The sequence below is a fragment of the Dufourea novaeangliae genome, unplaced genomic scaffold (assembly GCF_001272555.1).
Source record: "Dufourea novaeangliae isolate 0120121106 unplaced genomic scaffold, ASM127255v1 scaffold23, whole genome shotgun sequence".
NCBI classification, from domain to species: Eukaryota; Metazoa; Arthropoda; class Insecta; order Hymenoptera; family Halictidae; genus Dufourea; species Dufourea novaeangliae.
This window is the reverse complement of record NW_015373894.1, coordinates 585,129-608,900: the sequence shown is the minus strand read 5'-3', so window position 1 is coordinate 608,900 and position 23,772 is coordinate 585,129. Positions and strand designations below refer to the sequence as shown.

General features: G+C 37.9%; 2 protein-coding genes across 2 annotated transcripts; both read left to right on the top strand.

The window, feature by feature from the left end:
- Nucleotides 1-1,865: 1,865 nt before the first annotated feature.
- Nucleotides 1,866-16,448, top strand: LOC107189593 (sodium-coupled monocarboxylate transporter 1-like). The gene is made up of 9 exons (XM_015578157.1): nucleotides 1,866-1,884; nucleotides 11,658-12,000; nucleotides 12,492-12,717; nucleotides 12,789-12,856; nucleotides 13,228-13,523; nucleotides 13,601-13,819; nucleotides 14,095-14,278; nucleotides 14,442-14,729; nucleotides 15,821-16,448. The coding sequence occupies exons 2-9, from the start codon at nucleotides 11,668-11,670 to the stop codon at nucleotides 16,064-16,066; spliced, it is 1,860 nt and encodes a 619-aa protein (XP_015433643.1). The 5' UTR covers nucleotides 1,866-1,884; nucleotides 11,658-11,667; the 3' UTR covers nucleotides 16,067-16,448.
- Nucleotides 16,449-19,663: 3,215 nt separating this feature from the next.
- On the top strand, nucleotides 19,664-23,772 carry LOC107189746 (45 kDa calcium-binding protein). The gene is made up of 5 exons (XM_015578362.1): nucleotides 19,664-19,681; nucleotides 20,016-20,493; nucleotides 22,305-22,568; nucleotides 23,200-23,381; nucleotides 23,596-23,772. The coding sequence occupies exons 1-5, from the start codon at nucleotides 19,664-19,666 to the stop codon at nucleotides 23,770-23,772; spliced, it is 1,119 nt and encodes a 372-aa protein (XP_015433848.1).

Here is a 23,772-nt window from a genome sequence, read left to right as displayed (position 1 = left end):
GGATCAAGCTACCGGCGGCCAGTTGAAACCAGTTTCAATTTGTTCTTGCAGTCCCGCGCTTCGATCGACGCAGCCTGGGCTCTTTTTAATTATTTTTCTAGTGAAACTCATACGCCGTTTGCCCCCCCGGCTCGTCTTAGTAAACTGGCAATTAATCCATCAAGCAAAACCAGTTGACGTTCCGTCATCTTGGGCAAGGTGTAGAACATATCCTGGCGCCCTATTGGTCCATGTAACACATGACGGTTCCCCATACGACCAGTGGGATCCAATTAATTGATCGTATCACTAATGTCGCTTCTGTCACGAGTTTCTCCAAATTGAGAGACCAGAGAGTGTAATGCTCCAGCGTGAACCCTTTGTGGCACACGTTTCTCTTCATTGTTCTAATTAGACAACGAAGAATATGATTCACCAGAGGAAAATATAATTAAATTTTACCTCGTTACTTTAACAACTGAGTTGCGTCTAGCTGCATTTTTGAAAGGTTGAAATCAGTTCCTGGCACTGTGATGTGTTAAATAGGGTGGGTGCATCAACGAATGAACAGTATATATATATAAAACGAGTGAAACAAACTATTAAAATATGCAAATGATTAAATATTGTTTCTTTTTCAATTCCTTGTTTCGTATTGAAACAATTTTCCCGCCATTTGTTAGAAATCTTCATTTACTTAATATTATTCATTCATTCCCAAACACACGGCTTAAAGGTGCCTCAGACATAAAATAGCCGTAAAAAGGGCGTCTTCAAGGCGTCATGTTTGGTGTAATCTGTAGATTTCTCTTTTAAATCCTTTGCACTCGAAGCTCGTTCAAATCCCAGATAGCACATGACGCCTTGAAAACGCTCATTTTACGCCTTTCTTTAGGTCTAAGGCGGCTTTAAGCCGTCTTCAATTTGTCATTAGACGCCATGTTCTATCTGGGATAGGGGAAGCTAGCAATTCGGATGTTTTTTTTACCAATAAAGAATCAGAAACTCGACGAAATCTTTTAAAATACACACATAACAAAATAATATATTCTTTTCCCAAAATTTCAATGTTTAATACATTTTTTTAATTTTCAATTTCAATATGTGAAAATATAATAATTTCTGCTGTGATCTTTAAGGAAGTATACACTGCAAGGTTACTGTGGCTTCCCACTTGTTATTCGAGTTACTACGTTAAATTATATGGCTATTTATGTTAACTCAATTAATTGCATTCTTCCAATTTCTCAAATTGAAAGCTATGCATTGAAAAAAAATTAAAATCATCTAATTTTTATGTGTCAAATATTTATTAATACCATTAATCATGTAACATTTGACTTTAATAGTTTGGAAATCTCTCAAGTGTTCATTCATTGATGCGTTTACTCTATTTCTCTGTTGTACTGACAATACTGACATTCTGACAAATTCCCACGACACGATCTATCCTCCCCTCCCGTGTCACTCGATACTGTTTATTTTCATGGTATTCCACCTTTGTTTCCGTTCCTCTATCTCTCTCTCTCTCTCTCTGCTTGACCTCATACAGAGTTCGAATGTTTAGCAGTCCGCATCGAATTTCGAAGTCAACGGTCTTCTACACACCCGTGGCATTATGCTGTTGATCTTTAAAAAGGAAAAGAAAAAAGCCCTGGACAGAGCATCAGTTCGTATATTCCGATAATCAAAAACGGGCCAATTGATTCGTCACTTGAACTCGAGAAGACATTTCGATTTTCTGGGGGCTTCTCTGGGGCTATTTACGCAGAATTTATACGCGATTTGCTACAATTTACGTTCAGTGTATGAAGTTTCGGAGGTGTAGAAGTGTGGTGGGATTTGGTCACCAGGATTGTTCTCTGGCGACTGGTCTCTGGAGGAAGAAACCCGTCTGAAAATACGGTAAGTACCAGACAGTTAAACCAGTGAAAATGACGGAATTCAATTTTGTTATTTTACAATTACTGAAATCGTACCAGTGCTTTGGTCGATATTTATGTCGACATTTAATTCACTATATATTCTACATTACACTACACTATGTTATAGTAGATCATTATATGATAGCACATATATATGATATAGATTTTGGGAAAAGAGTATATTATTTTATGTATATATTTTAAAAGATTTCGTCGAGTTTCTGATTCATTATTGGTAGAAGAAACTCCGAATTGCTAGCTTCCCTTATCCCAGATAGCACATGACGCCTAATGACATCTTGAAGACGGCTTAAACGCGCGTTAGACCTAAAAAAGGCGTAAAATGGGCGTCTTCAAGGCATTATGTGCTATCTGGGATTTAAAACAGCTTCGAGTGCAAAGGGTTAAAAAGAAAAATGTACAGATCACACCAAACCTAGATAGCATATGACGCCTTGAAGACGCCTATTTTACGCCTTAATTACGCCTAAGGTGCCTTTAAGCCGTCTTCAAGGCGTCACGTGCTATCTGGCATTTGAAACAGCTTCCAGTGCAAAGGGTTAAAAAGAAACATCTACAGATTAAACTAAACCTAGATAGCATATGACGCCTTGAAAACGCCTATTTTACGCCTTAATTACGCCTAAGGTGCCTTTAAGCCGTCTTCAAGGCGTCATGTGCTATCTGGGATCCACCGTGGAAGTTACGAACCCATTTTTTTTGGTTCACTCTGTATGACTGATTCAAATATTCCGCCATTTTGGAAAGGAAGCGTTGTTCGATTTTTAAGGGTTGTACACATAAAAATGAATGAAAATACCAAACAGTTAGTAGTATATATGGCCCACCCAGTACATTTCACGTGTTCATTCATCGAGGATCGGTGGCAATCTGTTGAACATCGTGTGAGTCACCGTGTTCCCAGTAGAATTAGCATAATCAATGAACGACGGAGGATTCCATTAAATCGCGTTGTGCCATAAATAATAGAAGTTATCCGACACCCGTCTCCACTTTCGCGCACACATGTTCGTTTGTATACCATGCAGGTTGATTACCATAAATTGACAGTGAACGATCTATTACGCAATTGCACGTAACCGGAAGCTTTCGTAAACAAAAAAAACTCGAAGATTCCATAGACAGTGACAGAGAAAGAATTCTTGGAGTTTTTTCGGAGGTTTTTTTTTTGGAGAGATTTCGATAGGTGATCGAAAATATCGTTACGAGTGGGAAGATTTGATAAAAGAAACAAAAGTCTGACGAAATAGATAGTAAATGATAAGTTATGGATATATTATTCACATTGATGAAACATCCCAGATAGCACATGACGCCTTCAAGACGGCTTAAAGACGTCTTAGACCTAAAATAGCTGTAAAATGGGCGTCTTTAAGGCGTTATGTGCTATTTGGACAATAACCAATGGGGTTAATTAATGCAGCCTTCGATGTTGTCTTTAAAAGTTTGCTGCCCAACAAATTTCTAAACCCATTAGGAATTATAACGAGCTGAAGCAAAAATTTTGAAATTAATTACAAGGCCCCAAGGTGTTTTCTGTAACCATTAGACGGATATAAACTAAGAAGTACCATTATCAACTCTTTAAAACTGAAACCGATTCAGCCAGAATTCCCAGTAACGGAACTTTAACTGTTCAATTTAAGAATGACAGTCACCATGAATGCACCAGATCCTCACCTGACTCATACCACTATTTGATTCTATAAATTGTAAGCACACGTCTTATTCTTCAGTATATTTTCTTCCTCAAAATAATAATACTTCTCCCTCAAAAATTGAACCACAAACTACCCATAACTGGACTGTGCCCAGATAGCACATAGATGGCTTAATGACGGCTTAAAAACGCCTCAGACCTACGATAGTCGTAAAATGGACGTTTTCAAGGCGTCATGTGTTATCTGGGAAAGGCTCTAGAAATCACCACAAGAAGAAACTATGTACATCTACTTTATTTCTTCCAATATATCTTCCCGCGAAAAAATATTTTTTAAGCATTTATTTTGCAATTGTTTTGAAGGATTGCAATTTTATAATAGTAAGACCTAATTGAAAAATGCGACGAAAACGAGGTGTGACTCGACGCAGCGTTAACTTCAATTCAATTGAAGACAGCTTAAAGACGCCTTAGAGACCTAAAATAGCCGTAAAATAAGCGTCTTTAAGACGTCATGTGATATCTGGGAGGTTATGTTGCAGGACTTTCTGCCAATTTGCTGTAGCATTTTATCAGCTGGCGTTGCCTGCAAAACCCAAGGCAAATGCAGTAACAACTTCTGTCATTTATTTCTGGCAATTTGCTCGAAACTTGTATACAACTGGTTATGGAAATATCGACGCTCATAATCGACATTCCACAAACATCCGCAAATCCCTGCATCAGGCCCATTGTCTCGGAGAAAATAGGCCGAATCGGGCATCGGCACAAAGACACATCGAAACTCACGACTTCAGACAGCAATAATTCTGATTGCCTCGAATGAACGTCACACGGTTAAAATGGCGAACGTTGGTCAAAGGGTTAAACGGAGCGATTCAAGAGGCAGAACTTTAAGGAAACTGGCGACAATCATGGTTTGTTTACAACCCCGTAAGCTCCGACCGGTTAAAACTTGTTCCAACCCGACTGGTCTAGCATGGATTTCAGTGTGTTATTACGTTCATTTTTCGCGTTCGAATCTCCAACTGATAGAGGAGCCAGTGGTAGCCTATCAACCCTGATTATCGCACCGAGAGCATTGTTCGCTTGACTCTCTCTCTTGTCGTTCAAGTCCTGTCCCACGTCCAGGAGCTTCGTTTCCCTCCAAACTCGATAATGGACACAGCAAAGCACCGAATTTCCCAGTTATCGGTGCTACGAGCAGTGAAGAAATGGACATCACGATGGATACTATAATATACACTATTAATTCGATAATTGTCGAATTATTCAGTAATTGTTCAGTGTTTGTGTTCTATTTCTTCAAAAATTCCTTTTTCTTGCGCTGTGATCGATCTTTCAGTGAAAAGTGAAACCCCAGAGCATTTACCTCCAATGATCAGTGAAAATTTACGTTAATAATTACGAAAATTACGACCCAGATAGCATATGACGTCTTGAAGACGGCTTAAAGACGCCTTGGACCTAAAATAGACGTCTTTAAGGCGTCATGTGATATCTGGGGAGTTTTTAGTGACGTGTATCGAAGAAGGAATAGGTGTCCAGTCAATTTAAAATGCAAAAAATAAATATAAGTGAACAAATTTTCATCGACTGGCTTCCAACAGAGACCCAAGATTCTAAAAGATCCAAGAGTAAATCTGAATCAATCTGATGGAAAGCTCTACAACGATTCTACAGCGAGGATTCACCCCGGCGATGTAGAATCTACAAGGTGTTAAACACGTCGTTCGATTCATCATCGTTCCACGTAATGGCAGCTCGACGTAATTATCGTCGCCGTTTCCGCAAGTCCGCGGAACGGTCCGATGAAACTGGCCGGCGCACCCTGGAAGGGGCTGGTTCGTATAAATGGGCACATGTGACAATTAAAACGACAGTCTCAAATCGTTCTCCGGCCTTAATCCAAAGCCCGGTGGGCCCTCCGCAAGATCGTGAAGCGTGAAAACTCGGCAGTAATTGATTAATCGTCACCGTTCCGTGGAGACTTAAGGAATCCAGAGATCATACATGCGTTACGTTAGGAAGACCAGCAAGATAATACAGCTTCAGTTCCGTACGTTTTTGTTGATTGTTCGACAATCGATCACGTTGTAGGGCTGTTTGTACTTATCCTGTAGCAGTGATCCTTTGGACATAGGGAGCTTGGAACAGGATTGCAGAGTGGACGGCCGTCATCTTGAGATTTACAGAGGTAAGGGGGATAAATTGTTGGGGGATTCCATGAGTTCTTTGGGTAGCTAATACCTTGGAATAGGGAAACTATGAGTTGAGGAGATAGGGAAAATATTGTGGTTATGGGGGATACATTGATAGCTAATTGGGTAGCTAATGTCTTGCAATAGGGAAACGAAAAGTTGAGGAGATTGGGAAAATATTGTGGTTATAGGGGATACATTGATAGCTAATTGAGTAGCTAATGTCTTGGAATAGGAAAATGAAGAGTTGAGGAGATAGGGAAAATATTGTGGTTACAGGGGATACATTGATAGTTAATTGAGTAGCTAATGTCTTGGAATAGGAAAATGAAAAGTTGAGGAGATTGGGAGAATATTGTGGTTATAGGGGATACATTGATAGCTAATTGAGTAGCTAATGTCTTGGAATAGGAAAATGAAGAGTTGAGGAGATAGGGAAAATATTGTGGTTATAGGGGACACATTGATACCTAATGTTTTGGAATAGGGAAACTATGAGTTGAGGAGATAGGGAAAACATTGTGGTTATAGGGGATACATTGATAGCTAATTGAGTAGCTAATGTCTTGGAATAGGAAAATGAAGAGTTGAGGAGATAGGGGAAATATTGTGGTTATGGAGGGTACATTGATAGCTAATAGGGTAGCTAATGTCTTGGAATAGGGAAACGAAAAGTTGAGGAGATTGGGAAAATATTGTGGTTATAGGGGACACATTGATAGCTAATGTCTTGGAATAGGGAAACTATGAGTTGAGGAGATAGGGGAAATATTGTGGTTATAGGGTACACATTGATAGCTAATGTCTTGGAATAGGGAAACTATGAGTTGAGGAGATAGGGGAAATATTGTGGTTATAGAGAGTACATTGATAGCTCATTGAGTAGCTAACACCTGAGAATAGGGAAACAAAGAGTTGAGGAGATAGGGAAAATATTGTGGTTATAGGGGACACATTGATACCTAATGTCTTGGAATAGGGAAACTATGAGTTGAGGAGATTGGAAAAATATTGTGGTTATAGGAGATACATTGATAGCTAATTGAGTAGCTAATGTCTTGGAATAGGAAAATGAAGAGTTGAGGAGATAGGGAAAATATTGTGGTTATAGGGGACACATTGATAGCTAATGTCTTGGAATAGGGAAACTATGACTTGAGGAGATAGGGGAAATATTGTGATTAGAGGAGACACATTGATAGCTAATGTCTTGGAATACGGAAACGAAGAGTTGAGGAGATAGGAGAAATATTCTGGTGACAGGGGACACATTAATAGATAATGTCTTGGAATAGGGAAACGAAGAATTGAGAAGATAGGGGAAACACTGTGGTTCTGCGTTCTTGAGAAAATGAATATATAATTCGCTGTTTTCAAAAATGGTGTAAGTCCATTTGTTCATACATTGAGGTATTTAAGGGTTTGCGTTTGAATCAACTAAAAAATATTGGCAAACGTTAACCGATTCGGATAATGTTTTTAAAACAATAAACTTGTTGACTTTTATTATATGTATAATAATATTTAATAAAATTGTCAAAGAAAATAAACGATTTTTTCTAACTGCGAGTGGAGTTGCACCACTTTAAATAATAACAGATTATGTAAAATATAAACAATAGCAATATATTAAAAACCAGACGACTTAGAACGAAATAATTTTTTTTGAAATATTTGATACGGGAAACATGTATGGCATTTTTTTAAAAAGTGGACTTAATATACTTTGCCTCTGGGATCCAGATTTGGTTTTGGATCGAGGGTAGTTTGTTGGAATGAAGTTCCTAGTAGGGTCTAGAATGCGTAGTGAGTAGTGTTGCGTAACCAAACAGAATTCAAGCCAGATGACGTCACGGGGCCTCGGCGGGGGGGATGATATATGATCCCTATAAGTCTCTGACGACCAGAAATGGGCAAACTCATTATCTAGATAAAAAGTTCCGAACAACGAATAAAAGATAAAAAAAGTATTTCGTCATTTTTAATTGTTTATGCGTGGAAATTTTAATTTTTATAATAAGACAATACTTCTTTATGAATGAATCGACATTTGTCGAACAATTGTTTAATCTAATTAACTGTTTAAAGCTCAGAACAACACCTTTAGATACTGCTGCTTTTCATTGTGTATTATTCGAATAAAATTCTGCCTGATTACAATGTAACACACAGAATGAATCACCCATTAATAAAAATTTAACCTTTTACTCCTTTCAGTGTAGTTTCTTGAAAATGTTATGAATAAATTCAGGAGATTCTCCTGATGAAAATAAGTCCAAACCCGACATAAATCAGATTATATTTAATAACATACAATTCATATGATACGAATAAATGTAAGAATTATTTTTCTACGTATGTGCAAAATAGGAGGAGTCGAGAACTTTTGGACTTTGCTACGTAGTTCGATGGACTGAAGTTGATCTTAGGTCAGGGATGGTTTGAAGTGAAGTTCATTTTTGAGTATGGGTAGACTCAGTAGACTGTGAATTTTTTTTAACTGTAGCTTGTGAAATGCACTAAGAGATAAAACTTTCATCAGATGCAACGAGTTTTCGATGTTATTCTTAGCCCAATAAGATATTCAAAGGAAGACAAATATTCCTACTTTTGGTCTTCTCCTTATGAGTTATTTTACAAAATGTTGATATGCATAAAAATCTGCAGTCCAGTTATGGGTAGTTTGACTTTCAAGAAATGGTGGTTATCTTTTTGGGGATGGTTCAGTTTTTGAGAGAGAAGTATATTATTTTAAATAAGAATCACGATGGTTGAAGTTTGAAAAACTAAGTTGAAGAGAGAAGAATCTTGCGATCATTGCATCTGAAGACAAGTCGATGTAAATCTGTTATTTGCAAATGTTAAATGTCAGAACAGAAAATTTAAATCTTAAATCATGGGATTATTGTACTCTTTCAAACAATCACATTTTGTTCTAGCTGTGGACAATAATAATAATATCTTTCATGAAATTAGAATCTACTGTAAAATAATATGTTGTTTGGTATGTAATTTGTTCAGTCGTAAATTTTCCAAGAAAATTAATTTCCAATCACAATATCGAGGGTGATTGACGAGGAAAACAAAGATTCTGTCAAGAAAATATATGTTGCTGCTGGCTCGTTAAGCCGTGAAGATTAAGTATCGCTTCTAAAAAAAACTGGTTCGAACCGGAAACAATCAAACCCAGCGATATTTGAGTATCATTAATTCGGCGGCAGCTCCATAATATTTACCGAAATAGAAATGTTTACGAATTCGTCCGCGATTCCGTCGTGAATTGACCGATGTCACTTTTAAGTGGGCTAAGTCTTCAATAGGACAGACCTGAAGTCTACAGAAAATTTCATCTTTTTCCTATTGTAAACAAATCAGAAGAAAAGCAATTAGAGAAAAATTTAATTACCACGTATCATATGAAAGGAGTATTTATAAAATGTTTATAAATACTCATTTAATCAATTCAACTAAATTCATCAAAATTATTATAAATACTGCTAATTCTAGAAGTATTTATAAATTTACTATAAATACTCATTTAATCAATTCAACTCAATTCATCAAAATTATTATGAATACTCCTTTTTGTCTTTCTTCTTTTCTTTTTCAATCAAAACGAATAATTCCAATCAAAACAAATATACATTAAAAGAAAAAAACATTTCCAAAATTATTTTCCACTAATGAATACACTCAGCTTGATTCTCTACTTCATTAATGAAAAAGAAATATTATTCATCGTTCCAGCGATATATCCTCGGCTTTGTTAGGTACTAGTCCCGTACTGGTCGCGAGTCAACTGGTTTCATCCAGCGTCAACCAGATTTCTTAATGACGATCGAATGTCCCGTGTTTAATAGCCGCAATGGCGGTGCAAATCTTTCGAAACAATTACACCCAATGGCGGGGGCACGATACACGCATCGAAACGAGACGTTACACTTTGCTTATAAATATAAGGCAGAAATAGTACATGGTTCATAGTCTGAGCAGTACCATGTGATGATCTCAACGTATCTGTTCAATCATCATAATTAAGGGGTTATATATCTTTGAGCTGTTAATTAAAAGTAAAATTTAAAAATATTTTTCTATATGCAGAATTATTGTTTATTAAAAATTCAACATATACATCTTATTATATATTATTTTCTTAGTAATTTCTGAAAAATTAAGCTATATATGTATATCAACAGAAGAAAATGGCTGCCGTTGAAAAGCGTTTTACTCGAAATGTAGTTTTCAAAATCGGCGCCAGAAATGTTTAAAAGACTACTGAACCAATTTTGATCGAACTTTGCGGTAATATTCTTAAGACTAGAATCTAGTATTTGGCGAAGCGAAATTTTGATTCGTGCATATTTTCTTTTTTTTTGTAGCAAAGGAAATCGAAAATTTATGTCAAAAACTACAAGTTTAAGTTCATACAGCCACCATCTTGTAAAATACTGATATTTTCAAAATCGACTTTCATAAGTACTAGTTCCTTTTGCCTACTTTAATATAAAATTTAAAAAAAAAATTTGTATTCGGTAAAAGCCCACAAAAATATATCTGATACCGCAGGTGGTGTTTCGATGAAACGGGTTATAATTAAACAGCAGCCATTTTCTTCCGTTGATAGATATATAGGTCAATTTTTCAGAAATTACTAAGGAAGTAACATATTATAAGATGTATATGTTGAATTTTTAATAAACAATAATTTTGCATATACAAAAAAATGTTTTAATTTTTACTTTTATTTAACAGCTCAAAGGTATGTAACCCCTTAATTTCCTGGAGAACCATGATTATTAATTTAATTATACTCCCTTTTTATCGTAGACAGTAAGATTTTAGTTTTGTGTTAAAGAAATTTAAAAAGGAAAAGATAGGAAAAAATTCATAGCATTTTCTTACTTAGCTCTTATAGCGAAGAATGATCTAAAAATGTGACATAAGGGTAAAACGATCGGAAAACTGAAAAGGAAACGGAGAAGGATCGATTACGATCGATTGACCACGCGGCGGAGATCAAATTGGATCGTGTGAAAAGGATGATCGATCGTGTGTTTCACGTGATTGCTGATCTATCGATCGAACACTGATCAACACGGCTCAAGGCTATCGAATGCCAAGAACAGGGATATCGATCTATTATCCCGTGAACCTTTTCTTATTTTTCCGTTTAATGGTTCTCAACTCTATGATCGATATTATATTTCGAACAAATCCTAGATGCAACGATTGTTTATGCACCATTCGAATCTAAAGCTGCCAAATTTATTAAAAAAAAAAAAATAGAATCACAAGGGGCAAGATGTTGCTTCAAAATTAAATTAATCGATCAATAAACAATCTCCTGTTTAGGGCTGAATTTATCATTTGCTTTGAAAAATAAACCAAACACCTCACGTCCTATCAAGAATATGGCTATGGATAATAAAATAACAATAATATCCTCTAAGAAATTAGAATCTATACGTTATCTGGTATGGAATTTGTTCAGTCGTAACTTTATGTTATTCATAAATGTTGAATGTCTGAACAGAAAATTAACTGAAAAATAGTCGACAATAAATTTTTAGTAAATTGAAATTCTGCATACACTCAAAAATTTTCCCTCTATTTAACAGCTAAAAGATATGTAATCCCTTAAATCTTAAATCATGGGATCATTGTACTCTTTTAAACAATATTCTTCTAGCTATGGTTAATAAAATAACAATAACATCCTCCAAGAAATTACAATCTATACGTTATCTGGAATGGAATTTGTTCAGTCGTAACTTTATGTTATTCACAAATGTTGAATGTCTCAACAGAAAATTTAATTAACTGAAACAATATTAGATGTTATAAAAAAAAAAATTTTTAATATTTTTCCAGCTCCTGGAAGATGCTGTCGCGTTTGTTCGTGCTGTTCTTCTTCTTGGCCGTTTCCTCGGCGGAGCAACGGCCATCCGAGAATGTCGACGAGAAATGCATAGAGGATCATCCAATACTGATCCATTTCTTCTCGTGGGCGGACTACGTGGTGTTCGCCGGGATGCTGATCATTTCGAGCCTGATCGGCACCTTCTACGGTTTCTTCTCGAAGAAACAGGAGACCAGCGAGGACTTTCTTCTCGGCGGTTCGAGCATGGGGACATTTCCCATGGCTATGTCCCTGGCCGCCAGTTTCATCACCGCCATAGAACTTCTTGGAAATCCTGCGGAAATGTATTCACAGGTACGTGACGTCACGTGGTCAAAATTAATCCGAAAGAAGAATTTTGGAAAGAAGAAATACAGTGATCCCTCGATGAATGCGACGGTTGAAAATACGGTCAATTTTGAAGTGTCCTTAGTTTTGAAAATTTGTCCATCAAGAGGACAAATAGGACTATGCAGTAAATACTCGATAAGTGTTCGAAGGTTCCTCGATAAGCATAGCTACCCAGGTGTAACGATAACTCGTATAATGAGGTTTAGCATAGTCATAGATCTTGGAATTTTGAAGATTTTGAAGGCATTGTTCTATGCATTAGTTTATGAAATGTTTCATGTTAGTGACAAGGAGTCTTCGAACACTTATCGAGGATTTACTGCATGTCTGCTGTTCTTCCTCGAGGAATCTTAATATTTGTCTTCCTATTTGGGATGAGAAGATGATCAGCCTTTGTCTCTTATTCGTTCGATTGAATAAGGTGTCTAGTATTAACATTTTTGTTATAATTAAAGGGAACACAGTTCTGGATGACCTGTCTGGCGTTCCTGCTGGTCGTACCGATTACCTCGCACCTGTACCTGCCGGTTTACATGAAACTACGGTTGACCTCCAGCTACGAGTATCTGAACCTCCGGTTCGATCGTCATTGTAGACTGCTCGCGAGCGGATTGTACATGATGCAGATGATCCTGTACACGTCCGTCGCAGTGTACGCACCTGCGTTAGCTTTAAGTCACGGTACGCTTGATTTCTACACCTCTAAGTCCCTAAATCTCAATCTATCTTCACTAAATCCTCTCTTTTTGCAGTCACTGGTCTGAATACTTATATAGCTGTAACTCTAGTCTACGTAGTCTGTATCTTCTATGCCTCACAGGTTGGTAGTCCCTTTATATACAGTCTGTCCCAAAAAGATTGGACAATTGGCAATATGCATATTCCTCGTGCAAATACACATCGAAAAGTCCTTTACCGTTTTGTAATCCGAAGCTCCGTTTCCGAGATATTAGCTGTTAAACGAACTCCAATCAGCTGAGCGGTGGGCGGGTTCGCGTGTCCCACCGCTCAGCTGATTGGAGTTCGTTTAACAGCTGATATCTCGGAAACGGAGCTTCGGATTACAAAACGGTAAAGGACTTTTCGGTTTGTATTTGCACGAGGAATACGCATGTTGTAGAATGTCTTGTTTGGGATAGCATGTAGAAGACACAGGTCCAGAATCTTTGGTTAACCTAATCTCCTTCTCAGGGTGGAATGAAAGCCGTCATAATGACGGACACTTTCCAAGTAGCGGTTCTACTTGGCTCTCTGTTCCTCATCGCTGGCTACGGTTTAGCCTGGGAGGGCGGTATCGCCTCGGTCTGGGACGTCAACCAGAAATCAGGGCGAATGGAGTTCTTCAACATGGACGTCAGGCCCACCGTCAGGCACAGCTTCTGGAGCGTGGTGATTGGTGGGACTGTTTATTGGACCACTATGTTCTGCAGCAATCAGGCTTCCGTCCAAAAGTACCTCAGCGTGGAGACCATTGGTCAAGTGAGAACGTGAGTACCTGCTTCTCACGAGAATCCTCCTTTTAACTTTTTGTGTCTCGATTGATATCGTCATTTTTATCTTCTAGGGCGTTGTGGGTGTCTGCCTTCGGCATGATCATCATCTACACCGTGAACTTCTTGACAGGTATGGTTCTCTACAGCACTTACAGAGACTGTGATCCTTTGTTGGCTGGCCACATCACTGGCCAGGACCAACTCCTCCCACTGTATGTAATGAACTTCATGGGTAGCCTACAGGGTATGCCTGGTTTCTTCGTCGCTGGAATCTTTGCTGCCTCTTTAGGGTAGGTTCTGGAAGTCCTAGAACCTTTCACTACTGGGTCTGAAGCAGATATGAGCAAAAAGTCTTTCGTAAAATCTTGCCTATGTCTGCTCTCGATACCCTAACTGATCACATGTGTTAACAATTGGAACCTTTGGCTACTGGGTCTAAAGCAAATATGGGCTAGAAGCCTTTCATGAAGTCTTGCTCATGCCTAGTCTTGACACCCTAGCTGATCGAATAAGTCAACAATTGTAACTTAAGAATTTCTCAGGTCATTGTGACATTTTTTTCTAGGACTGTAGCTAGTGCCCTGAATTCTCTGGCAGCCATTACCTGCGAGGACATCCTTCAGGGATTATTAAAGATAAACTTGCCAGCCAGTAAAGGCGCTATCTACGCCAGGTGGATCAGCATCTTCTTCGGTGCCTTTAGCTTCGCCTTGGTCTTCCTCGTGGAACGTCTTGGAAGTGTTCTTGAGGTAATCTTCTCTTCCTCTTCAATCTGATCCCTCTTTTTCTTTTCATCCAAGTCCTCTATTAACTGTGATAGCTCTTGACATATAGGTCCAGTTTTGAGACACCTGTTAACACATCCTCGATGTTGGACATCCACTGAATACTCATTGCCAATCGATATTTCAGGTTGCATTATCGTTTAACGGGATGGTCGGAGGTATCACCCTGGGATTATTCTCTCTAGGCATGTTCGTGCCATGGGCAAACGCGAAAGGAGCAATTACAGGAGCCATTACCAGTCTGATAATCGTTCTATGGATCGGACTCGGAGCTCAAGTTGCTATTCTCAATGGCCACCTCCACTTGGACAGCAGGCCCGTGTCGATCGATGCTTGTCCTTGCATCATAAACACGACTGCTATTATCGAGAGCCATTCAACCGATGATAGCGACGATGTCGCTTCGATCTATAAGGTATAGCCTCCATTCCACACGATCTAAATAATCCTCCAAATAGGACCACTCCTCTATCTAATCGTCTTGTCAGGTCGCTATGACTTGGACTGATCGGTACGGATTTTTGCTCAAATTGAAATATGTTATACTTTATGTGAAAATAGGGTGGGGTTAAGTCATCATTTTGCTGGTTTCGAAATTGTTTAGAAAATACAGACCCTCGAAATTGGCAAATTTTCACCAATTTTTACGAAAACTACCATCACAGAAGAATTTTTATCTCCGTAAGTATTAAAGATACGAAATTGATTCTTTCTTCATTTTGATCGTAAAGGATCGTTCTTTGTAAGTAATTTTTTGTTTTGTACGTAGTTATTTTTGCAATGCAAAATATTAAAAATACTTTTATTTTCGAAATTTGATCCCTCGGTCCTCAAATTAAAAATTTGAAAAAAAATACGTTCGTATTCTGTAATCTTTTCTCTTTAAAATTCATTTGTTTTATTCGAAGTCACTCTAATATTGTAGTCGCAGCAGCCTGATAAATGTCGCGGCACGCTTATTTGAAACGGAGGTACACCACTCACTTCTACCGCTCTTTATGAGGCCAACTTTAACTGCTCTATCTTTCTGAAGAGCTCATTTTGTAGGCAAAATTTCAAGGAATATAACCATATTTTTTCATAATTTAAACACCCCCCACCCATCATAGAGAAAATCGCGAAAAAAGAATTTGTTTAGAACTTTCAATATTAAAAAATCAATTTTTCATATAACAAAAAATAATTATAGTAGGACAACTCTTCCAGATTAAAATACTCGAGGAACGAAGTCGATACGATAAATAGTTTCCAAGATATAAATTTGTAAATACATCGGGGTTTCATGAAAATACTGAAAATAGTCAAAAATCGTAAACTTCAGCAGCCTGTATTTTTTAAACAAATTCAGGAACGGAAAACTGATGACTTAAACCCCCCCTAATTTTACGTGGACCACAACATATTTCATTTTGAACAAAATGGAGTGCAAGATTTTGCATGGAATGACCCCAATCATTGTCACAGTAAATCCTCCAAATGGTAAGACCTTTGTCGTTCCGTTTGCAGATCAGCTACCTGTGGTACAGCGCGATTGGGTGCATCCTGACTGTGTTAGTGGGCGTGGTGGTCAGCTATGTGACAGGTTTCCAGGACCCGGCTGATCTCGACCATGATCTCCTGAGCCCTCCAATCGCCTCTCTGTTCTGTATGCAGACGAAGCCGCGCGCCAATAACGTTCAAGGGATCACGAACTTCGGTCTGGAGCTCGACGACGAGAAATCCCAGGTGGAGACCAACAAAAACGTAAAGTGAAGGGGACACAGGCTGCCCTGTACAACTAGGAACACAGTATTTCAGAGGACAGAGAGACCCTGATAAGTCTTATTCTTCTTCGATCTTCCTAGGAAAGAAGAAATCGTATTTATTTCTCTGTTCTTGATGATTCGATCGTTCAAGGTTGTCCCGCGATTAGACTTCGAATATCGTCCAGACTGCATTAAACAACATTATACTTTAGTCTGTTGATGAACATGAGTTTTTAAAGGGCTTAAAAAACATTAAGATTCTGGAAATAATGAATAAAGTAAAACTAGTGTTTCGAAGACATACATATTTAAATAAAATGAAAATCAAGTTTCTCCATGTATCAATGTCTAAGTCTTCGGGAAGAACGAAGTCAGCTTAGAGAACGAACCAAAGCAATTCCATTCGAAGAGGTTCTTTAAGAGGTTAGATACCTTTGACCTGTTAAATAAGAAGGAAAATTAAAATAATTTTTGTATATGCAGAATTATTGTTCATTAAAAATTCAACATATACATCTTATTATATGTTGTTTTCTTAGTAATTTCTGAAAGAGTGAGCTATTTATCTATCAACAGAAGAAAATGGCTGCCATTTAATTAAAACCCGTTTCATCGCAACACCATCTGTGGTACCAAATATGTCTCTGTGGGCTTTTAACTGAAACAAGTGTTTTTTAAATTTTATATTAAAGTAGATAAAATGAACTAGTACTTATCGAAGCCGATTTTGAAAATATCAATATTTCACAAAATGGCGGCTGTTTGAACTTAAACTTGTAGTTCTCAATATACATTCTCAACTTCTGTTGTTACTAAAAAAAAAATGCACGAATCGAAAATTCGCTTCAAGTAGATTCTAGTCTCAAGAATATTACCACAATGTTCGATCCACATTGGTTCAGTAGTCTTTTAAATACATCTGGTGCCATTTTGAAACCTGTATTGCGAGTGAAACGCTGTTAAATGGCAGCCATTTTTTTTTGTTGATAGATATACAGCTCAATTTTTCAGAAATTACTAAGGAAATACTATATAATAAACCCAGATAACACATAAGGCCTTGAGGACGCCCATTTTAGGTCTGAGGCGCCTGTAAGCCATCATTAAGCCGTCTGTGTGCTATCTGGGATATGTGTATATTGAATGTTTCCTAGACAATAATTCTGAATATATAAAACAATTGTTTAATATTCCCTCTTATTTAACAGCTCGAAGGTATCTAACCCCTTAAGGATCCTCCTTTTGAATGGAGCACTCCTAACTCTAACTACTATAACTAGAAATGAATACGATTGATCCTTTAGAGGCAACTACTGACAGAAATTAATTTTGCCAATATCGAGAGGGACTGTTTAGACTTGATAGATACTCAAAGAAGACTCCTTGCCAAAGGACTCGCGTAGGATAGTTTATTTATGGCGTCAGTTTGTTACCGTACTTACATTTAATTCGAACCATTCCTAAATAATTAGAACAAGTAAATAAAACTCTAGTACCAGTACTGTGTATTTGCATCGAAAGATTCTTATTTAATCTCCAGATAGCACATGACGCCTTGGAAACGTCCATTTTACGTCTCTTTTACGTCTAAGACGCCTTTAAGCCGTCTTCAAGACGTCATTAGGCGTCGTGTCCTATCTGGGTCCATATCTAGATATCAATGTATATTTTTCTTTATTTTAAGAGGTAAATAATTTTTTTTGTTTTACATGTATCGTTTAGAATTCCGTTTTTTTTTTGTAAAACAAATTTTTAAATAATTTTTTTCAACCGGAATTATTGCCCCGTGTTCCTGATGGGAATCGTTGCACCTTTTATACCATGTAGATGGAGATCACTCGATTGACTTGACTGCGGATTGTGTACTTCGTTTAACGTTTTCTGTAATCTTAATGCGGCCGATGAGAGGAACAGTGTCAGCGCGATTTCACGCGCATAGATACTTAATTCGCTGCGCTCGTTTTACCGTTCGGATGTACTTTATCGTAAGATACTTCATTTCTAGGAACACACTTTTGTGAGTATTTGTACATACGAGGAAAAAAAAAATATATATATATATATAAGATTATTAACTTAAGTATATACGTCTATTTTATTTCTTCCCATATATCTTCCCTTAATAGCAGAAACAAACCCAAATAGCACATGACGCCTTGAAGACGACTTAAAGGCGCCTTAGATATAAAATAGCCGTAAAATGGACGTTTTCAAGGCGTCTAAAAAAGAAACTATGTACATTTACTTTATTTCATCCCATATATTTTCCCGCCAAAAAATATTTTTTAAGCATTTATTTTGCAATTGTTTTTAAGGAATCCAATTTTATAATAGTAAGACCCAATTGAAAAATGTGAAAAAAATGAGGTGTGATTCGACGCAGCGTTAACTTCAATTAATTTTCGTATGGCCAATTTTAAAATGTCCATATTTTTGAAAATTTGCCCACAAAGAGGACAATTAAGACTATATCCTCAAATTTTTAAAAATTTTTCAATTGGACTTATTATTATAAAATTGCGTTTCTTTAAGACAATTGCAAAATAAATAAGTTAAAGACTATTTTTTCTAACTGAAATAATTTTTATTAGATATTCTCATGTCTCCACTGTAAGCACCCACAAAGCTCATTTCGATCAGTTTGTCAGTTCAACAGTTACGCTTTATTGAAAGAAGATCAATACTATAAAATTTCAAACGGTGGTAGAATCAACATTTATCAAAATTTTCAAAAATCCCTCGAGATACATCTATAAATCACTAAAGACTACAGCATATCCAAGTGTCAAACAAAATCCGAAATGTTTAAAAAGTGTCCGATTTCACGTAGAACGACCCCTTCTTAATTTGTTTTAAGTCCATCTGTCATCTATCCATAATCTGTCACACTTAAAGGATTGCCAGTCAGAAAAAGTGTATCAAGACACTACTGGAGAACCACAAAGCCTCAAGAAAACAGGCTACCTAACTCTAGTTCCGAGTGACAAACCGAATCCCCCTGTAGTGAGAAAGAGAGTGGTCATAGACAGAATCGAGAGTGGAACGAGGAGCATCGGAGAGCGCCGAGCGTGGGAGAGGGACAGTTGCGCAGAGAGAAAGGCCACGACAGTGAAAGTGGATCAATACGCCGTTAACGTTTCGCCAGGCAACGTGCGAACGGTTGCCTTTCCACCAATCCCGCTTGCTTCCTATCGAAGGAAAGGCCAGTCGCGATCCTAGACGAGGTCCAGCAGCGTTGATCCACGTCGATTTCTCAGTTTTCTCGTCTGTGTCATCAATGTCTAGCCTTTTCACAGCGAAACAGACCCACAGATGTTCAGACTTCAGTCGCAGAAAGGGACTGATCACCCGAAGCTGTGGGTAGCTAAGTGTGATAATCAATGGACTTGCAGCATCATCAGTGACAAAGTGATGGACAGTGTGATTCGTGTACGATAGTGACAATGGGATTGCTTGAACTGGTCTGTAGGGATTTCTTTGAAGTGCTGGGGTGTCGATAGTGAACGAATAATCTGAATGGAGGGAAGAGAAGTGGAGTTTGGGTCTGTTGACTGATATGGGCACATCTGTACATCTTTGAGAACCGAATCGTAGACTGGACGAAATGTACCTTTCTTATTTTGTGAGTAGCTATCTAGTAGCTGTCTGAATCTGATTTGGAATACAGACTCCTCTCGATTATCGTCTGGCTTGTCCTACACGATTATTGTCCAGGCGTTATCCCCACCACTTGGAGGGGAGGGGTGTGGAACTTGTAAAGCACATATTTTGGTGTCCCTCTGTTTTTGTTCCCAAGATTTTTGTCCTCCCTACAAGATTATTGTCCAGGAACGGGCCCCAGTTCGGGACAATAATCGAGAGGAGCCTGTATAGGGTGAATTTCTTTTAGTATTTATATCGGTATTCCCGAAACCCTTTATAGTCCCATGTTTGTAACCCAGGATCCTCTTTCTCAGATGCACAAAATCACCTGCAACTCTAATCTACGTTGCTTCCGGTTCCTCCGTTGGACCATCCTGACACCTCTGGTCCTCTATTTGACGCTTCTCTTCATCAAGTACAACAAGAACGTGCCCCTGAAAAGATTGCCCGCCTCGTCGACCGAGACAGACAGCGAGGGCTCAGTGATAGAGAATCTGTTCGTCGAGCTAGAAGCAGTGACAGCTAGTCAAGGGGTCGACGAGCGTTACAGGAGCGCGGGACTGAATCGAAGGGTCGAGGAGAATATAAGGGAGGTGGAAGAGGCGGAGAACCGGGAGAATCCGAGAACCCTGCTCGAGGATATATTTCAAAGGGCCGACACTGATCAGGATCAGTTGCTGGATATCCAAGAACTGGCCAAGTGGATTTACATCAAGATCACCGAGCACGTCAGCCGTGCTATGAGCGAGAATGTTGGCTTGTTCACTGCTATTGACAACAATCCACGAAATGGTAAGTTCTGTCGGTCGAAAAATTGGGGTTAGCGAATCTGATCTTGAGTCAAGGTAGATACCCTAAATCAAGTTAGATACCCTAGGACAACTTAGATATCTTAGATAGTTCAAGGTAGATACCCTAAGACAACTTAGATGTCTTAGATAGTTCAAGGTAGATACCCTAAATCAAGTTAAATACCTTAGGACAACTTAGATGTCTTAGATAGTTCAAGTTAGATATCCTAAATCAAGTTAGATACCCTAAGACAACTTAGATGTCTTAGATAGTTCAAGGTAGATACCCTAAATCAAGTTAGATACCCTAAGACAACTTAGATGTCTTAGATAGTTCAAGGTAGATACCCTAAATCAAGTTAGATACCCTAGGACAACTTAGACGTCTTAGATAGTTCAAGGTAGATACCCTAAGACAACTTAGATGTCTTAGATAGTTCAAGGTGGATACCCTAAATCAAGTTAGATACCCTAGGACAACTTAGATGTCTTAGATAGTTCAAGGTAGATACCCTAAATCAAGTTAGATACCCTAGGACAACTTAGATGTCTTAGATAGTTCAAGGTAGATACCCTAAATCAACTTAGATACCCTAGGATAACTTAGATGTCTTAGGTAGTTCAAGGTAGATACCCCAAATCAAGTTAGATAACCTAGGACAACTTAGATGTCTTAGATAGTTCAAGGTAGATACCCTAAATCAAGTTAGATACCCTAAGACAACTTAGATGTCTTAGATAGTTCAAGGTAGATACCCTAAATCAAGTTAGATACCCTAGGACAACTTAGATGTCTTAGATAGTTCAAGGTAGATATCTTAGGACAACTTAGATATCTTGGATAGTTCAAAGTAGATACTCTAAATCAAGTTAGATACCCTAGGACAACTTAGACGTCTTAGATAGTTCAAGGTAGATACCCTAAGATAACTTAGATGTCTTAGATAGTTCAAGGTAGATACCCTAAATCAAGTTAAATACCTTAGGACAACTTAGATGTCTTAGATAGTTCAAGGTGGATACCCTAAATCAAGTTAGATACTCTAGGACAACTTAGATGTCTTAGATGGTTCAAGGTAGATACCCTAAATCAAGTTAAATACCTTAGGACAACTTAGATGTCTTAGATAGTTCAAGGTGGATACCCTAAATCAAGTTAGATACCCTAGGACAACTTAGATGTCTTAGATAGTTCAAGATAGATACCCCAGATATGGGTCAGATACCCTAGGATAAGGTTAGGAACCCTACTTTAAGTTATGTACCCTAGTTCAAGTTATGTACACTGGGCCAAGTTAGGAACCCTAGGTACAATTAGTTCGCCTACTATGAAATGAAATTCAAGAGAATAATAATTAGGTACCCTGGATCAAGTTTAGATGTCCTACGCCAAGTTAGATACCCTAGGTTTGGGTTAAATACCCTAGATCTGGGCGAGGTACGCTAATTCAAGTTAGGTGTTATAGGTTAAGTCAGATGTTCTATGTCAAGTTAAATGCCCTAGGTGAAGTTAGGTGCCCTACGTTAGGTTAGTTCCCCTGCCACGAAATGAAATCCAAGTGAACAATCATCTAAGTACACCAAAGACTATAGCATGCTTTCCTCGAGTCTATTAGTCTCCAACTATTCACACGAATGAATCATCCAGGACTAGTATGAATCAGTCGGCTCGGTAGCATCCTTACAAATCTACATTTGGAATTAATGTGGTAGCTGCTAATTGCCAGGTCATTAGGGAATTATTGTTACTCAAGACCTACTTTAGATGGCTTCAATTGGATGTAAGAGCAAGTATTTCGTTGAATGCTACAGGTAAGGTGTCGTGGGAAGAGTACCACGCTTACTTTCTCAGGATTCACGGATTTCCAGAGAGCTACATCAGCTCACACGACAAGAAGCACAGCGATATGTCGCGGACGCTTAAGGAGAGCATCATGAGAGACAGAGCCAGATGGGCGGAAGCGGCTAGAAACGATCCGGAAAGACTTGCTCTCGACGAGTTTCTGGCTTTCACTCACCCTGAAAGCAGCCACAGAGCTCTGCTACAAATGGTGGAGGATTTGTTTGAAAAATTCGGTGAGAATTACTATAAACTAGTATAAACCATCTCCCTTCTACAATATGGTACATTATGAATAGTGGAAAATTATTTAAAATTATTAAATAAGTAACTAAAGGGGACGAAAGAAAAACATAAATTTCCAAGGGTCGTTTCAGTTACAAGCCCCTCTATTACGTAGTAGGGTCCCAAAGTTCTTGGCTTGAAAAATAAAAATTATTTTTCAATTAGTATTATTTTTGAATATAGTCCCCCTTTATTGAAATACATTTGATAACTTTTTTAACGATTTTTAACAGCAGTATAGTTTTTGAATTAAGTTGGCATAATATTCTGCGTTTACCGTCGTATTTTTCTTTTTGAAATCGATCAGCGATATGCCATCGCGATTCCAAAATATTTTTTGGATAATTTTTAAATAATTCTACATTCCAATGACTTTTGAATTTCCATTAACGTACTACCTTCTTTTGTCGAGAATTTTTCAACAAATTCGCTGCATTCACAAACAAAAGATTGAACGCGTAAGAATGAAGCGTATCCTCACTATTCATATTTCTGAGAACTTTTGGACCTTATTATGTATTTTGACATTATTTTATAAGATTAGATTTTCCCCCGTTTTTCCCAATTTCCTTTTCCCCTCAGACCGCGATGGAGACGAACAGCTGACAGAGGACGAATTCTCGGATTTGCCAGCCGACCGAGTGGGTCTGGATTTAAGGGAAGACAGACACGAGACCGTGGGTGGAAGCGAAGACAGGCGACAGGAGTTCAGGCATCTTATAGACAAGAATAAAAATGGGAAAGCGGATAGAACGGAACTTTTGGTAAGGAAATATGTGCTGCAAAAGAATTGTGTGAATTTAAGCTGTAAAAGAACTTGTATTTAAACTAGAGAAGAAAAATAATTTTAAGTTTCACAATGTGGACCAAGAAATTAATATAGTCTATAAATGTGAGGAAATTAAATTAAATGGTCCTCGTGGAATAATGAAGTTGTTATTTGTTAATTTGTGAAAATAGAAATTTGTTTTTATACAGATGTACATAGATCCAAGGCATCCGAGGCATGCTATACAAGAAGCTCAACACTTGATAAGCCTGTCCGATACAAATCAGGATGGAAAGCTGAATCTTTCAGAGATTCTGAGCAAAATGGAACTGTTCCTGGGCAGCAAAATGGTGGACACTGCAGGAAGTTTCCACGATGAGTTTTAA